Source organism: Ursus arctos, unplaced genomic scaffold (assembly GCF_023065955.2).
Source record: "Ursus arctos isolate Adak ecotype North America unplaced genomic scaffold, UrsArc2.0 scaffold_7, whole genome shotgun sequence".
In the NCBI taxonomy this organism is placed as follows: Eukaryota; Metazoa; Chordata; class Mammalia; order Carnivora; family Ursidae; genus Ursus; species Ursus arctos.
Window position 1 is genome coordinate 62,383,022 of NW_026623089.1, and position 12,798 is coordinate 62,395,819.

A 12,798-nucleotide genomic window follows, 5' to 3' on the forward strand; every position below is an offset into this window, starting at 1 on the left:
GTTAAGTTTTCTCTTCTAAAGTAGATTGTCCTTGATCACATTAGTAATTTTTAGTGAAAATTTATATTTGAATAGGGTGCTACAAATTACACGGAATGTTCCTGTATAGTATCTCAGTTAGTCCTCAGAGCATCGCTGTGGGCTGCATTCCTTATCCTGATTTGGTGGGTGAGGAAGTAGGTTCAGATGTGTAAGGTGACTATGTCAGGCAAGACCCCTATGCGTGGTAGACAATGGAGTTCACATTCCCTGGTCATTGTACAGCTCCACAGATGTCTGTCTTCATGTATGTGTGGCCGTCAGCGCACTAGATACCCTTTGTGTGTGTGTGCGCACGTGTGTGTATTAAATGTTCTTTGAATTGATCTTGCATCTGATAGTGGGCAATTTTGAGCAAAGCTGTGCTAGAACTGGGGGCTGATAATCCACCAGGTGAAGCCCAGGCCCCATTCTGATGCTCCGGGGGCCATTTTGATTGCTTCCTGCCTGAACCTTACAGCTAATTAAATCTTGGCTATCATCCCTGGTTAGCATTTTTTTTTGGGGGGGGTGGATTTTTATTGTATCAACCTGCTGACTAGTCTAGATATATTTTTGAAGGCTATTCTAATTCTGTAATAATTACTTGTTTCTTTCTACAACTTGAGTTGGTGCTATACATAAGATCATCTGTTAAAAAACAAATGTTTCCCCTTCCGTGAATGCTATGCACTACTTTTAACATATTATACAGATGGAGTTTCTAATTTTTCACAGTATGTAGAAGGCAAACAGGAAAGCATTTTTAGGGGGAGGTTGGTATGTTACCAGTTTGAAGTCAAATGACTTTAACATTTGGGCCCATTTTTCATTTTCAACCCTCTTCCACCCTTCTCAACACTAACCCCCATTCTAGCCAAACATCCCTTAGCTTCCGAAGACTTGTCCCCTTCAATTTTCACCACCTTTGAATTTCAGTTTCTCAAAGGAACCTCCCAGGTTCCTTCTGCCAATGGAGTGTGGTCTCTTCCTGGTCTGAACACTCAGAGATGATAGCACTTACCATCACAACAAATAGTTAATGACTTACAAAGGAGAATCCTGACTGGTAGTTGGCTTTTTATGTTTTAATATCCCCAACTAGTTTTTTTTTTTTTTAATTAAGTAAACTCTACCCCCAACATGGGGCTCGAACTCATAACTCTGAGATCTAGAATGGCATGATCCACCGACTGAGCCAGCCAGGCACCCCCCCGAACTAGTTTAAAAGGTTCTGAGAGTAATAACCATATCTTACATTCTTTGTGCCCACCATAGCACCTCACACCTTAGATGTGTCTTTGTTCACTTATTGAACACACCCTGTGGACCAAGAGTTGTTTTAGACACCACGAAAACAAAGGTAAACAAGCTCCTCTCCAGTGATTATCAAGAATTTCATGAGGGAGGCAGACCTCTAGCTTAGACGTCAGTAGAGGTATGTACGTACCCGCTTGAAACAAATTCAGATTTCTTTGTCTGGTGTTTTAGTCCTTATGCCAGGAATTGAGACACAGCTATTATTTTTAACACTGAAGTTCATTATGAGAAAACTCCTCAGTTTAGGTTTTCAATGAAAAGTAGTGAGTATGGAGGCACCTGGGTGGCTCAGTTGGTTAAGCATCTGCCTTCAGCTTAGGTCATGATCTCAGGGTCCTAGGATCAAGCCCCATGTTGGGCTCCCTGCTCAGCGGGGAACCTGCTTCTCCCTCTCTCTCTGCCCCTCCCCCTGCTTGTGTTCACTCTCTTTCAAGTAAATAGATAAATAAATCTTTTAAAAAAGTAGTAAATATGATTTATTAAGGAAGTACTTGTTCCTCCTTATTGTCTCTATTTTTAGTTTATCTCAGGTGAAGTGCCCAGATCTCCCCCCATACAGCCCACCATGACTGCTGTTTCTCAGCTGTGCCTGAAATACTTAACCCCACCTGGTCATTTTCATATATATGAAATCCAAATGACAGTTTTCTTTCTTTCTTTCTTTTTTTTAAGATTTTATCTTTCAGAGAGAGAGAGAGTGTGCGCACGCACACACACAAGCCGGGGAAGTGGCAGGCAGAGGGAGAAGGAGGCTCCCCACTGAGCAAGGAGCCCAATGTGGGACTCGATTCCAGGACCCTGGGATCATGACCTGAGCCGAAGGCAGACGTTCCAAATAACAGTTTTCTTAAGTCTAATATTTCTCTTGTTTGCATCAAAACTGTAGTCAGTAATATTATATAAAATTTAATTCCCTAAAGAACGGTTTTTCCAGATTGTTAAAAATCTTTGAAAGAAACATCTTCCTATTAAATTAGGAGACTAAGAATGTCTACAGCTAGGAAATTATTGATAGCATCCTAGGCCAGCAGCAAAATCGTTTTCCTTGTGTTGCAATGAATAATTGATTTTGCTTAAGAATTTTCCTTTCTCCCCTGGAAAGATCTTTTTGCTATTTCCTCAGTGTGAAAATAACCCCTGGCATATACACCATGACACTTTCCCACTTGGGGGTAACTTTAACATTTAAAACCAGTAGGGTTTTTTTCATTAATTGGATGAATATTTCTTTTCACAATTTTTTATTCTTTAGTTAACAACAAAACAAAGCAAAACAAAGCAAAAACATTCCAAGGAATATTGCATTATTGCATTGCTTGATGTAGGGGGCAAAAAGAGCTCAAGATCGGAGTGAGTGTTGGTTTCCAATCACTACACTAAGACAACTGACACAGAACAACCCTATTCAATTCTTGTTTCTTCGGTTTTTGTTTTTACTCACTGCCCTGTCTCTGGGAAGGGGAAGATGACCTTTTTCTAACACAGGAGAAGACTTAGACTGATGTCTGCGTGGTGTACTTCCTTAAACTGATGGCAAAGGTGAAAGTTCTCTGAAACCAGTGACTTGTATCTCTGCCCTTGAAGAGTGAGTTCCCTGGTGTCACCCACAGTGAAGCTGGACACCCTCTGCTCTGTGTGGAGTGCTGCTGATGTTTCCAGAGCATAGATCATTCTGGGTTGGCTATTTCAGTCTTGACTCAGTAGGTCTATGCCTGAGATTTCTTTACACTGAGGGTCAAGACCTTTAAATATCTCAGAAATGCTGTCACTACCAGGAACATTTGAATCCTTGTTTAGAATGGAAAATATTCTGTACACTACTCAATTTGCACAGTCTCCTGCTATTAAGAAAAAAATGTTATTCACCGCGTGCTGCTGATGATTGTGTGAACCGCAGGGGAAGTGGCAGGTAGAAAGCAGGGATGCAGTCTGGTACTAGGGCAAAGGGGGTTTATCATTCCACTATTCTGCAGAGTTGAGGTCTTCTGAATGTATATAAGAAGCCGAAGCCATATGTTGTCATCTGCAGATGCTTTGAAAGTAAGGTTCTGAGACACGTGAATAGTGATTTGCATAAAACCACTCCTGTATTAAAGATAATGTCTATAAGTTGCACTAAATATCCATTTTCTAGCTGCTAATAGCTTTTATTACGCAATTCTGGAATGGAACTTTTTTTAGTACAGCGAGGCACAGGTGTGTTAGTGCTATTTTTCTACTACAGCAGTTCTAGTCTTGTGGAATTCATAAAAAACACAACTTTTGGAGCTGCTTTTTTTTACTCCTTAGTCTGACTCCTTTTCCTGTCCGATTCCTTCTCTAATTCCCCAGTGTTGGAAGTTAGAGCCTTAGTAACAAAATACTCATCCCAGACATTTGTTGATGGCTAGCATTCTCCTGCTAACAAATTTAGAGCAGAAAAGAGACAAGACAAAGTTGGGACAATTTTGATCATTTCTATTTGAGCTAAAATTGGTTTGTGAGCATACAAGTATAATTTCTCTCCAGAGCATTCAGGTGGTATCCAGAATGGTCAATATGAGTAGGACAGAGATGTAAAATACAAATCCTAAGAAAGAAGGTGACTAGGCCTGATGATTGTTATTTTCTCCCTTTTAATGCAAAATGTTCCCACTCAGTAGACCCCTGTCTCACATTATCCTTATAGAGAGAAGATGGTCAGTCATGCAGCTAGATGCAGGCATGTGATCCAGAGAATTTCTTATGGTCTGGACACCTGGGCTGCAATCCCAGTGAATGGCCATGTTAACTTTTGGCCTTTCATGCTACATTCTAGGTCTCTGTTTCCTTAACTGTAAAATAAGAATCATTTTTTAAAGAGGAGTTTTACTAAGGTAAATTCAGCTGATGTGTAAAAATGCTTAGCCTTGTACTTGGCATGTGGTAGGGAATCAATGACTATTAATTGAATTAGATCCTTTCTGTGATTGGCCTCAATGAGAAGGACATTAGTGGAGGAAAGAAACCACATGCACGCCAGAACATTCCAAGACCTATTTTGCCTTCATAATCTTCACTCTAGAAAGTACTATGCACGTCCAAGAGATAGCTTGCCTTGATATATAGATGCATTGTACAGCTGTATCTAATTATTGTCTGCCTACCTGCCTGTTTATCTAGGTGATAACTTTAACAAATGGACATACTTTGTGAGAGTGGATTTGATTTTTGAAAATATTTGGCACTAGGTAAAGGACTACTCCCATCAAGTAATATGGTTTGTAGTCAAAAATAAAATGTTACCGTAAAGTAATGAGACCATTGTCTTGTAGAATTCATATGTCTGAATATAGCTTTAAAAAAGGGTTCTAAAAATAGAGGAATAGCGATTGCAGTGGAGGAAGAACATAGCTTCCATGTAGGGATGCTTTGAAAGGAGGTAAGACATCTTTGACTAAAAAAGGTCCTGTTATATATATTACATGGCATTTAATAAACCATGTATCAATCCTACGAACAATCCCTGAAGGATCTTTCCTGTTTTATAGAACCAGTCCAAGGACAGATAGGCCAGTTTTATAGAACCAGTCCAAGGACAGATCATGATTTGATCCTTGCAAACTTTGATCCACCAAAGCATTTTATTTCTATCAAGCTTGTATTGTTAATACTTTATTCTAAGGGAATGATGTTCTTTGTCTTACAGCAAACAGCTGTAAAACCATATTGTCATTTTGATGTTTTCTGACGCGCACAATTACAGACTTCCTCATTCTTTCAGTAACATGTCAACATGAATCCCATGAGGGAAAGAACTTGAGGTCTCGACTCAGGAATCTGTGAAATCTGAGTTGATAATAGAAAATACGTCTCTTTATTCTAGCTTTGTCACTCCTGGCCATGTGGCTTTGAGCAAGTTTTCTAAATTTCCTGTTTCTTCACTTCCTGATTGACAGAAAATGAGAATAGTACCAGTCCTTGCCTGAAAGACTTGTTTTAAAAACAAAATGAGTTTGCCCATGTTAGATGCTTTGGTATTTGGCACATGAGAATAGCCCAGATATGAGCTCTTATTATGATTTCAGGTGTAGAGAGCTAGCTCATTGATTTAGGTTCTTTTTTTTTTTTTTTTTTTTTTTTTTTTTTACTGCTTCTGTGTCCTTGGTGCATCAGTATTTTAGACATTTCCCCTGTGCTTTGAGACAAGAGAAGCGCTCATGCTAAAACGTACCCCTGCTGATGTGCACCCTGAAGTGGATAAGGGCAAAATGATGGTGTTTGCTGCTCTATTTATGGCTTTTTAAGCTGTCAGTTGCCTAGGAGATCATTGGCAAAATCCCAGCAATAACTAGCACCATTTTATCCTATAAAGAGAGAGCTGCAACTGATCTACTAATGATCATTAGGGCCCGCCTGGGGAGACCCCCTCCAGATCTCGAGCGGTTGCTGTGTCTCTCGCTGTTCTATTGCCGTATCTGCTCGTCACCACACCGTAGAGGAATTGACTTATCAACTCATCATAAAGAAAAGAGTGACTCCACTTCTGTATTCACTTATCTTGTGCCTGCTATAGAAGTCCGAGTTTGTCCATGGGAGGAGGGACTGTCTGTTTTCAGATGTTGTTATTAAAGGCCTCAAGGTTATATTTGTCTTTTTCTTTATCACATAATCTGCTTTAAGTCAAAGCTAATTAGTAGACATGTGGGGAGATAATTGTGATTAAAGCCTTTTAAACCTTTGCTCTTTCTTTTTGTAGGTAAGTGAACATGGCATTGGGCCTTGCTCATTATGCTTCTGGTCTGGCTCTTCCTCGTGTTGTCATTTTAAGGACTAAAGCTCAACAAGGCAGTTAAAAAAAATACTGAGATGCAGGTACTGTGGATACTATTGGAGTATATGTTCTGAGAGAGATGGTAAGTGTGTGGTGTTCGTTTTAACCATACCTCATGGTACCAAGCTGGGGACTCACTCCCTTATCCCCCTCCTAACAAAAGTAGCTGTGTTGATTTAATAAGCCTCTCCAGTTGGCACAGCTAAAAGAATGAAAAAGGAGATTCACTTTGCAGGCCTGTTGGATGTGCTTTTGGGAGACAACTGAAAAAAAAAAAAAAGCCTAAAATGATTTGGTGGTGTTGGTATTTTCTGTGCATTGTATTTCATATATAGTCAGTTTGGAATGAAATTTAGAATATTGTGATACTACGGTAATGTGATAATTGTCACTAGATGGTCTGTGTAGCTCATCAAAAGAAACTCTAGCCTGACAGAGGAGGGTCTAAAGTCCCAGCCAAAGTAAAACACTAAATTAATAGTTGTCTGAGGACTAGAGTATTATTAGATTCCTTTTTTGGAATTCAGAGTTCTAAATTAAAGAAGTGTAATTGGAGTTTTCTTTTTAAATATTTGAAGACTATATTTACTAGGTAGACATTCAAATATTAGATCTATATTTAGAAGGGAATCTGAAGGCATTTTAAGCTCAATAGGAATATGAATTTCTGTTCGATTCACTATTGAAAAGGTACACTGTCATTGAAGACTTTTGACATATTAAATAGCTTTTTAATATTATAGGACTGTTACAGCTAAATCCTGTATGTATTTCCATTGTTAATTTCTAAGAGTTAAGTCTAGTGACACCTCTGTGTTTTTTGGAGCTCACTTCGTTAGCTGGCCATTTCTTTTTGTTAAGAATTATTATTTTTTCACTTTGACTAAAAATTAGACCAGAAAAGTTATTTAAATATAAATTCTTGGTGGGTTGTTGTTGTTTTTATTATGAGAAAACAAATATTCCGTACAGGCTTTCTCTTGAAATATGCATAAGTGTATTTTCACATTGACATACTTAAGAAGTACCTGAATTTATCGGTCGTCTTATAGCTTTATCTGGGATAAAAGAATAGATATATTATCATTACCTTTAGAAATGTTACTCCAGAGGGGCTCAACGTTAAAGGTATTGCAAATGCTGATCAATTTTATTTTTTTCTAGAAGGGTATGTTTAGATGACAGCTATTTGAAGATGATTCCTTTAATTCTTAAGTGTTATGCTGCTGTGACAATCTTTGGGGATGATTACTTTACTAGAAAACAAATCTCCTCTGAAGGCACCAAGTTTTGTATATCTGACACTTCAAACAGCCAATTTCTAAATGCTTGATGGATATGTGAATAAATCTCATTTTTAAAATGGTGGTTATTTTCTCAATGAAATGTTATCTTTTACATATCACAAATAGGGGACCTCTGATTTATAAATAAGTAGAATATTATCTTACCATTTACAATGTAACTTGTTTACTAGTAATGAGAAATATCCTTGAAAAAAAATAGGACATAAAAACAGTTAAGAGTTAAGTCTAATGACAGCTCTGTTTTTTGGAGTTCAGTTCGTTAGCTGGCCATTTCTTTCTGTTAAGAATTATTATTTTTTCACTTTGACTAAAAATTAGAACAGGAAAGTTATTTAAATATAAATTCTTGGTGGGTGGTTGTTGTTTTTATTATGAGAAAAATATTCCATACAGGCTTTCTCTTGAAATATGCATATTTTCACACTGATATACTTAGGAAGTACCTGAGAGAATAAGTCATGAACCTTAGACCTCTGAACCTTTAGTTCATCTTGTATCTTGTAAATTTTATTGATGTTTTATTTATCAGAAATCAATCTCCATCAACATTATGCTTAGACCCAATAAATGTCATTATCAGTTCCTACTATCGTAGATTTCACTAGGGCATTCCTAGTCAAAAGTTTTCAGTTCTGATTAGAAGCAAAATCAGGCCTGCATCACGGAGCTGCAGAAATCCAGAGCCTTTGGTCTTTGGGGAAATCAGATGTTCTTTAGAACCCTCCAAGAAGCTTGATGATAACTTAAAATATCGGTAAATTATGTTTGTTTGGAATATATGGTTCACACTATATCATCTTATGTCCTAGCACTGCCCTAGTTGTGTCTTTCTCTTTATTAGAAATTCAGGAATAGCCAGAGTTGTTGATGTTGGGGGAGCTTTCCAGAGCCACTCTGAAATTTCCTTGAGTGACTTTTGTCTGCAGTGTGTTGTATACTCATGTAAACGGTTCTGATGGTGACCAAGCTACTCTGTAGGATACTTCCTTTATCATTCAAATAATGCCACTGGATGAGAAGTAAATAATTATATTTGATTTTTTGCTATGACAGTGAGTGTTCTCATCAGTTTAATGTTTACATGTGGAAACCTGAAATAATCACCCAGTTTCTTTTATGCTCTGTTGTGGGCCTCTGAGGAATGGATTTTAGGGTCTACTATGACTACGAATAGTTACTTAATTGGATGAAGAAACTTGACCCAGGTGGCTGTAGAAGCAGGTTGTTTTTGAGGTCTGACTGGACAAGTTTGAGCCTATCCCAAGTGATCTTCACCTTTTCACTGTGTAAATCAAGATAGGTTACTCAGTCTGTTTGGAATTAGAATATATTTTTCAGTTGTGGTTGGAAATAACAAAGTTGAAATTTTATTAAATTGGAAGACTTTTTTTCTAAAAATTCTAAGTCATTTTGGAGTTTTCTAATGTAAATACTAAATCTTGGCATCTAAAAGAAACTGGAAGATTGTGAGTGAGTTGAAGTTGGGAGATAATTAGGACATTTACTGTACCTCTAGACCCTGCCTCTAACTGTGACAGACTTGGCATCCTAAGTAACTATAGATATGGCATAGCAAATAGCTACCATTACGTTTGGAAATGTCAGTAAATATAATGTTTAATTCATAATCGTGATAACTCTTAGTTGCATTTCCCTTGTGATTTTCCAAGCAGAATAGCTAATACTTCATTTGAACAATGATTAGCCCTCATGTATTAAAATGTTGAAGACAAACTAAAGGAAAATATATCTTGGTAGGCAAAACGAATGGTTAACGTTTAACAAACTTTTAGTCAAATGATATATAAATGAATTTGAGTAAAATGTCAGTTTTTTCAAAAGCATAATTTTATGTATCTTTCATGTTAAAATTTTCAGCAATCATGCATTTTATAATTCATGTCAATTCAAAACAGTATACAATAGTTTTATACATCTAGCATTCTTAGATTCTCTTTAAAAGGTAAAACTTCTCACTATGAATTTCATCATACACAGGAGAGAATTAACTAAATATCATCACAGATTTATCAATTGCCAACATTTTGCTGTAATTACTGTGCTGTCTTTGGAGGCGTTTAATGACCTATTTTAAAACAAATCTTAGACCTGTCATTTATTCCTAAATACTTCAACATGCATGTCAAGGAAAGGGGACCTTTGCTTACATAACTAAAATATTATCACACCGGGAAACTTCATAATCATTCCTTCATAGACTCTAATACCTTAGTCTATGCCCAAAATTCTCCAGTGGCTCAAAATGACTTTCTGTAGCTAGTTTGTTTGACTCCAGTTCAAACCAGTTTCCACTTGTTGCATTTGGTTGTATCACTCAAGGTTTTTAAAATTCAGAATAATTCCTTCTCCTCCTTCCTCTTACTTTTTCTTGCCATTGACTTGTTGATGAAACTTGGTCAAGCATCCTGTAGAATATTCTATACTCTGCATTTTTCTGGTTTCTTTTGCTGGTATCCTTTAATTTGTTACTCTATTCCCCCAGACTTGAAAACTAGAAGTTGGGTCTAAAGGATTTACTACATTCAGTTTTAGTATTTTCAACAAAAATACCTCACAGATGAGGCTTTGATAGATCCTCTCGGTATCTCAACCACATTTGTTTAGTAACTAACGTCATTTCAGTCCATTCTTCAAGTGGACATCTTACTATAATTTTTAAAGTTTTTTTTTTTCTTTAAAGATTTTATTTATTTAATTGACACAGAGAGACAGCCAGAGAGAGAGGAAACACAAGCAGGGGGAGTGGGAGAGGAAGAAGCAGGCTCCCAGCCGAGGAACCTGATGTGGGGCTCGATCCCATAACGCCAGGATCACGCCCTGAGCCGAAGGCAGACGCTAAACGACTGAGCCACCCAGGCGCCCCTAATTTTTAAAGTTTTAATTTTAATTCCAACATCAGTAACATACAGTGTTAATTTCTGGTGCACAATATAGTGGTTCAACAATTCCATACATCACCCAGTGCTCATCATGACAAGTGCACTCCTTAAAATCCCCATCCCCTATTTCACCCATCCCCTTACCCACCTCCCCTCTGGTACTGTCTCTAACTTACTGTATATATTTAAAAGTAGTTTCTTTTCAGAAAAAAATAATTGCCTTTTCCTGCTCATTAAATCTTTATTGTAATTAAATCCTTTAGAGTGAGTGGTCAACTTCAATTAATTGATGTCTGGAATATGGGAAGCAGAGTGGACCCTTACCATGCATAAAGAAAGCTGTGTTCCCCATATTTGTCATAAACTGTGAATGACCAGCCAGATGGAACCCGCTGTCCACACACTGCCCCGTTGTGAGCAGATATCTTCACACTAGAGAGCTTTTAGTTACACGGACTTGCCACATGGATCGTGATCCATCAAAATTTTCCTTCCATTTTTATATTAAAAGTTCACGTATTTGGGTTTTGGATGAGCATCTAATACATATCACTTAGGAGTAAAATAGAACACCGGAAAACATGGTGGGGGTTTGGTTTGCTTACAAACTCTGGTAGATTCGTTGTGTTGTCCTTGTTTTGATATTTCAATTCAGCATCTCATCTACTTCTAGTCATAATGTATGAAATTATCACTATCAGGATCATTCTTTATGGGCTTTTTTGAAATGTGTAATAGAATGGAATTAAGGTATCCCATTATCTGGAAAGGATAATGTAAGACTCACTGTCACCCAACCAAATGATAGTTCCAGTGGGTACCATCAGAGGAGTGTTTTAACCTTGGATGGGCATCTCACCTGGAAATATTGCCTGGGGCACTGGACACCTGGGGAACAAGGGAAATGCAACTAGGCCCTTATTCTGGCCTAGTCTCATAGTAGAAGTGGGGAGACTTTAAAAGGAGAATGGGAAATCTAATGGGATTTTTGACTCTGGTTTCTAATAAGGTGAATTATATTGATAGTGCCTATCCCAGGCTCCATAGCACATGGAATGAGCAGCGGATTTGGAGATACTGAGTTTCAGTTTCAGATTTTAAGCAGTAGAGCTTGCTGGTCAAGAACACAGGCTTCAGGTTCACATTGAGTAGACCCAAATTGCTGTTCTTGCATGTGATCTCAGAAAATTTGCATGACTTTGAGAAGCCCAAGTTTCCTGATCTGTAAAATGATGATAATGGACCTTGGCCTTACGAAATTGTTATGAGGATTTAGTGAGACAATCCATATAAGTGCTTTCATAGTTCTTATGTGTAGGAAATGATCAAAGTATGTCATCACTGCTATTTCACTAATGATGGTAACTGGTGGTTGCTCCCTTTGTTAAGACCTTCATAGTGAGTTCTGTCAGATCTATATTTATAAGTTGGACTCCCTTAATTTTTAGGTTTCTTTGACTCATGACATTTATTCAAAAATTTGCTCTTTGTATGTCAAAGATCTCTAATAATAAAAACTAAATTTAATAAGTTTAAAGAGCAACATGTCAACTGAAGCTTAATCAACCTGTTTGCAGATTGTCTGTATACTTGAGTAAAAGTGAATACGAACTTTCAAATATATAAAGTTACATATATAAGGCTACATACTTAAGCATGTGTATATAATTTCTAATAAATATGTATAATAAGCCAATAAAGTTGTAATTATATTAGTTAACCAGAGGGCCTTCTTTAGTGCCAAATATTCTGCCAAAAATTTTTTTAAAGATTTTATTTATTTCTTTGAGAAAGAGAACACGAGCAGGAGGGAGAGGGAGAAGCAGGCTCCCCACTGAGCAGAGAGCCCAATGTGGGGCTCGATCCTGGGACCCTGAGATCATGACCTGACAGCCAAAGGCAGACGCTTAACTGACTGAGGCACCCAGGCCCCGTGCCAAATATTTTATGTAGATATTTCGTACAATCTTTGTAACAGTTTTGTAGTGTGTGCCATTAATATCCCATTTCACAGCTGAAGAAACTGAAGCCCAAGGTCACAGTACTAGAACATGGAAGATCCAGGATATAAGTCAGGTCTGCATAACTCTGAAGCTATGTGTTATCTTCTGTATGAACTCTCTACTTTTCAGAACCTATTGTGAATTTTGTAGGTTCTTCTTGTCTTCTCTTTGCTAGTGTGCTAGTTCTAAGGAAGGAAGAGTAGGTGTTTGCATCTTGTGGTCGGAGAGTTTTGAGTATGGCTGTGATCTCCTGAACTCAGCTCTGGTACTTTGGTTACCGACAGCTCGTGCTTGAGGCTTTGTTGCTTGAGCTAAGACTTTTCTAACTAGTCAAAAGTTTTAGCTAAAGCATTTTCTGTTCATTAGTTTGGTTGAATTAAGATCTTCTCTAGTCATCCAGGATGACATCTGAAACATGTCCTCTTCTAAAGGACTGCTCTTCATTTTGAAGTGCTGTC

General features: G+C 37.6%; 1 protein-coding gene across 7 annotated transcripts in view; it reads left to right on the forward strand.

The window, feature by feature from the left end:
* Window positions 1–12,798, forward strand: part of ANK3 (ankyrin 3) — a 641,190-nt gene that overhangs the window by 191,479 nt on the left and 436,913 nt on the right. Inside the window, exon 2 of one of the 7 annotated variants that reach the window (XM_048218874.2) lies at window positions 6,056–6,212. The exons of the other annotated variants lie outside the window; for them this stretch is intronic. Coding sequence (XP_048074831.1) covers window positions 6,210–6,212 — 3 coding nt within the window. The 5' untranslated portion in view covers window positions 6,056–6,209. The remainder of the gene's footprint in view (window positions 1–6,055; window positions 6,213–12,798) is intronic. 7 annotated transcript variants of the gene reach the window in all.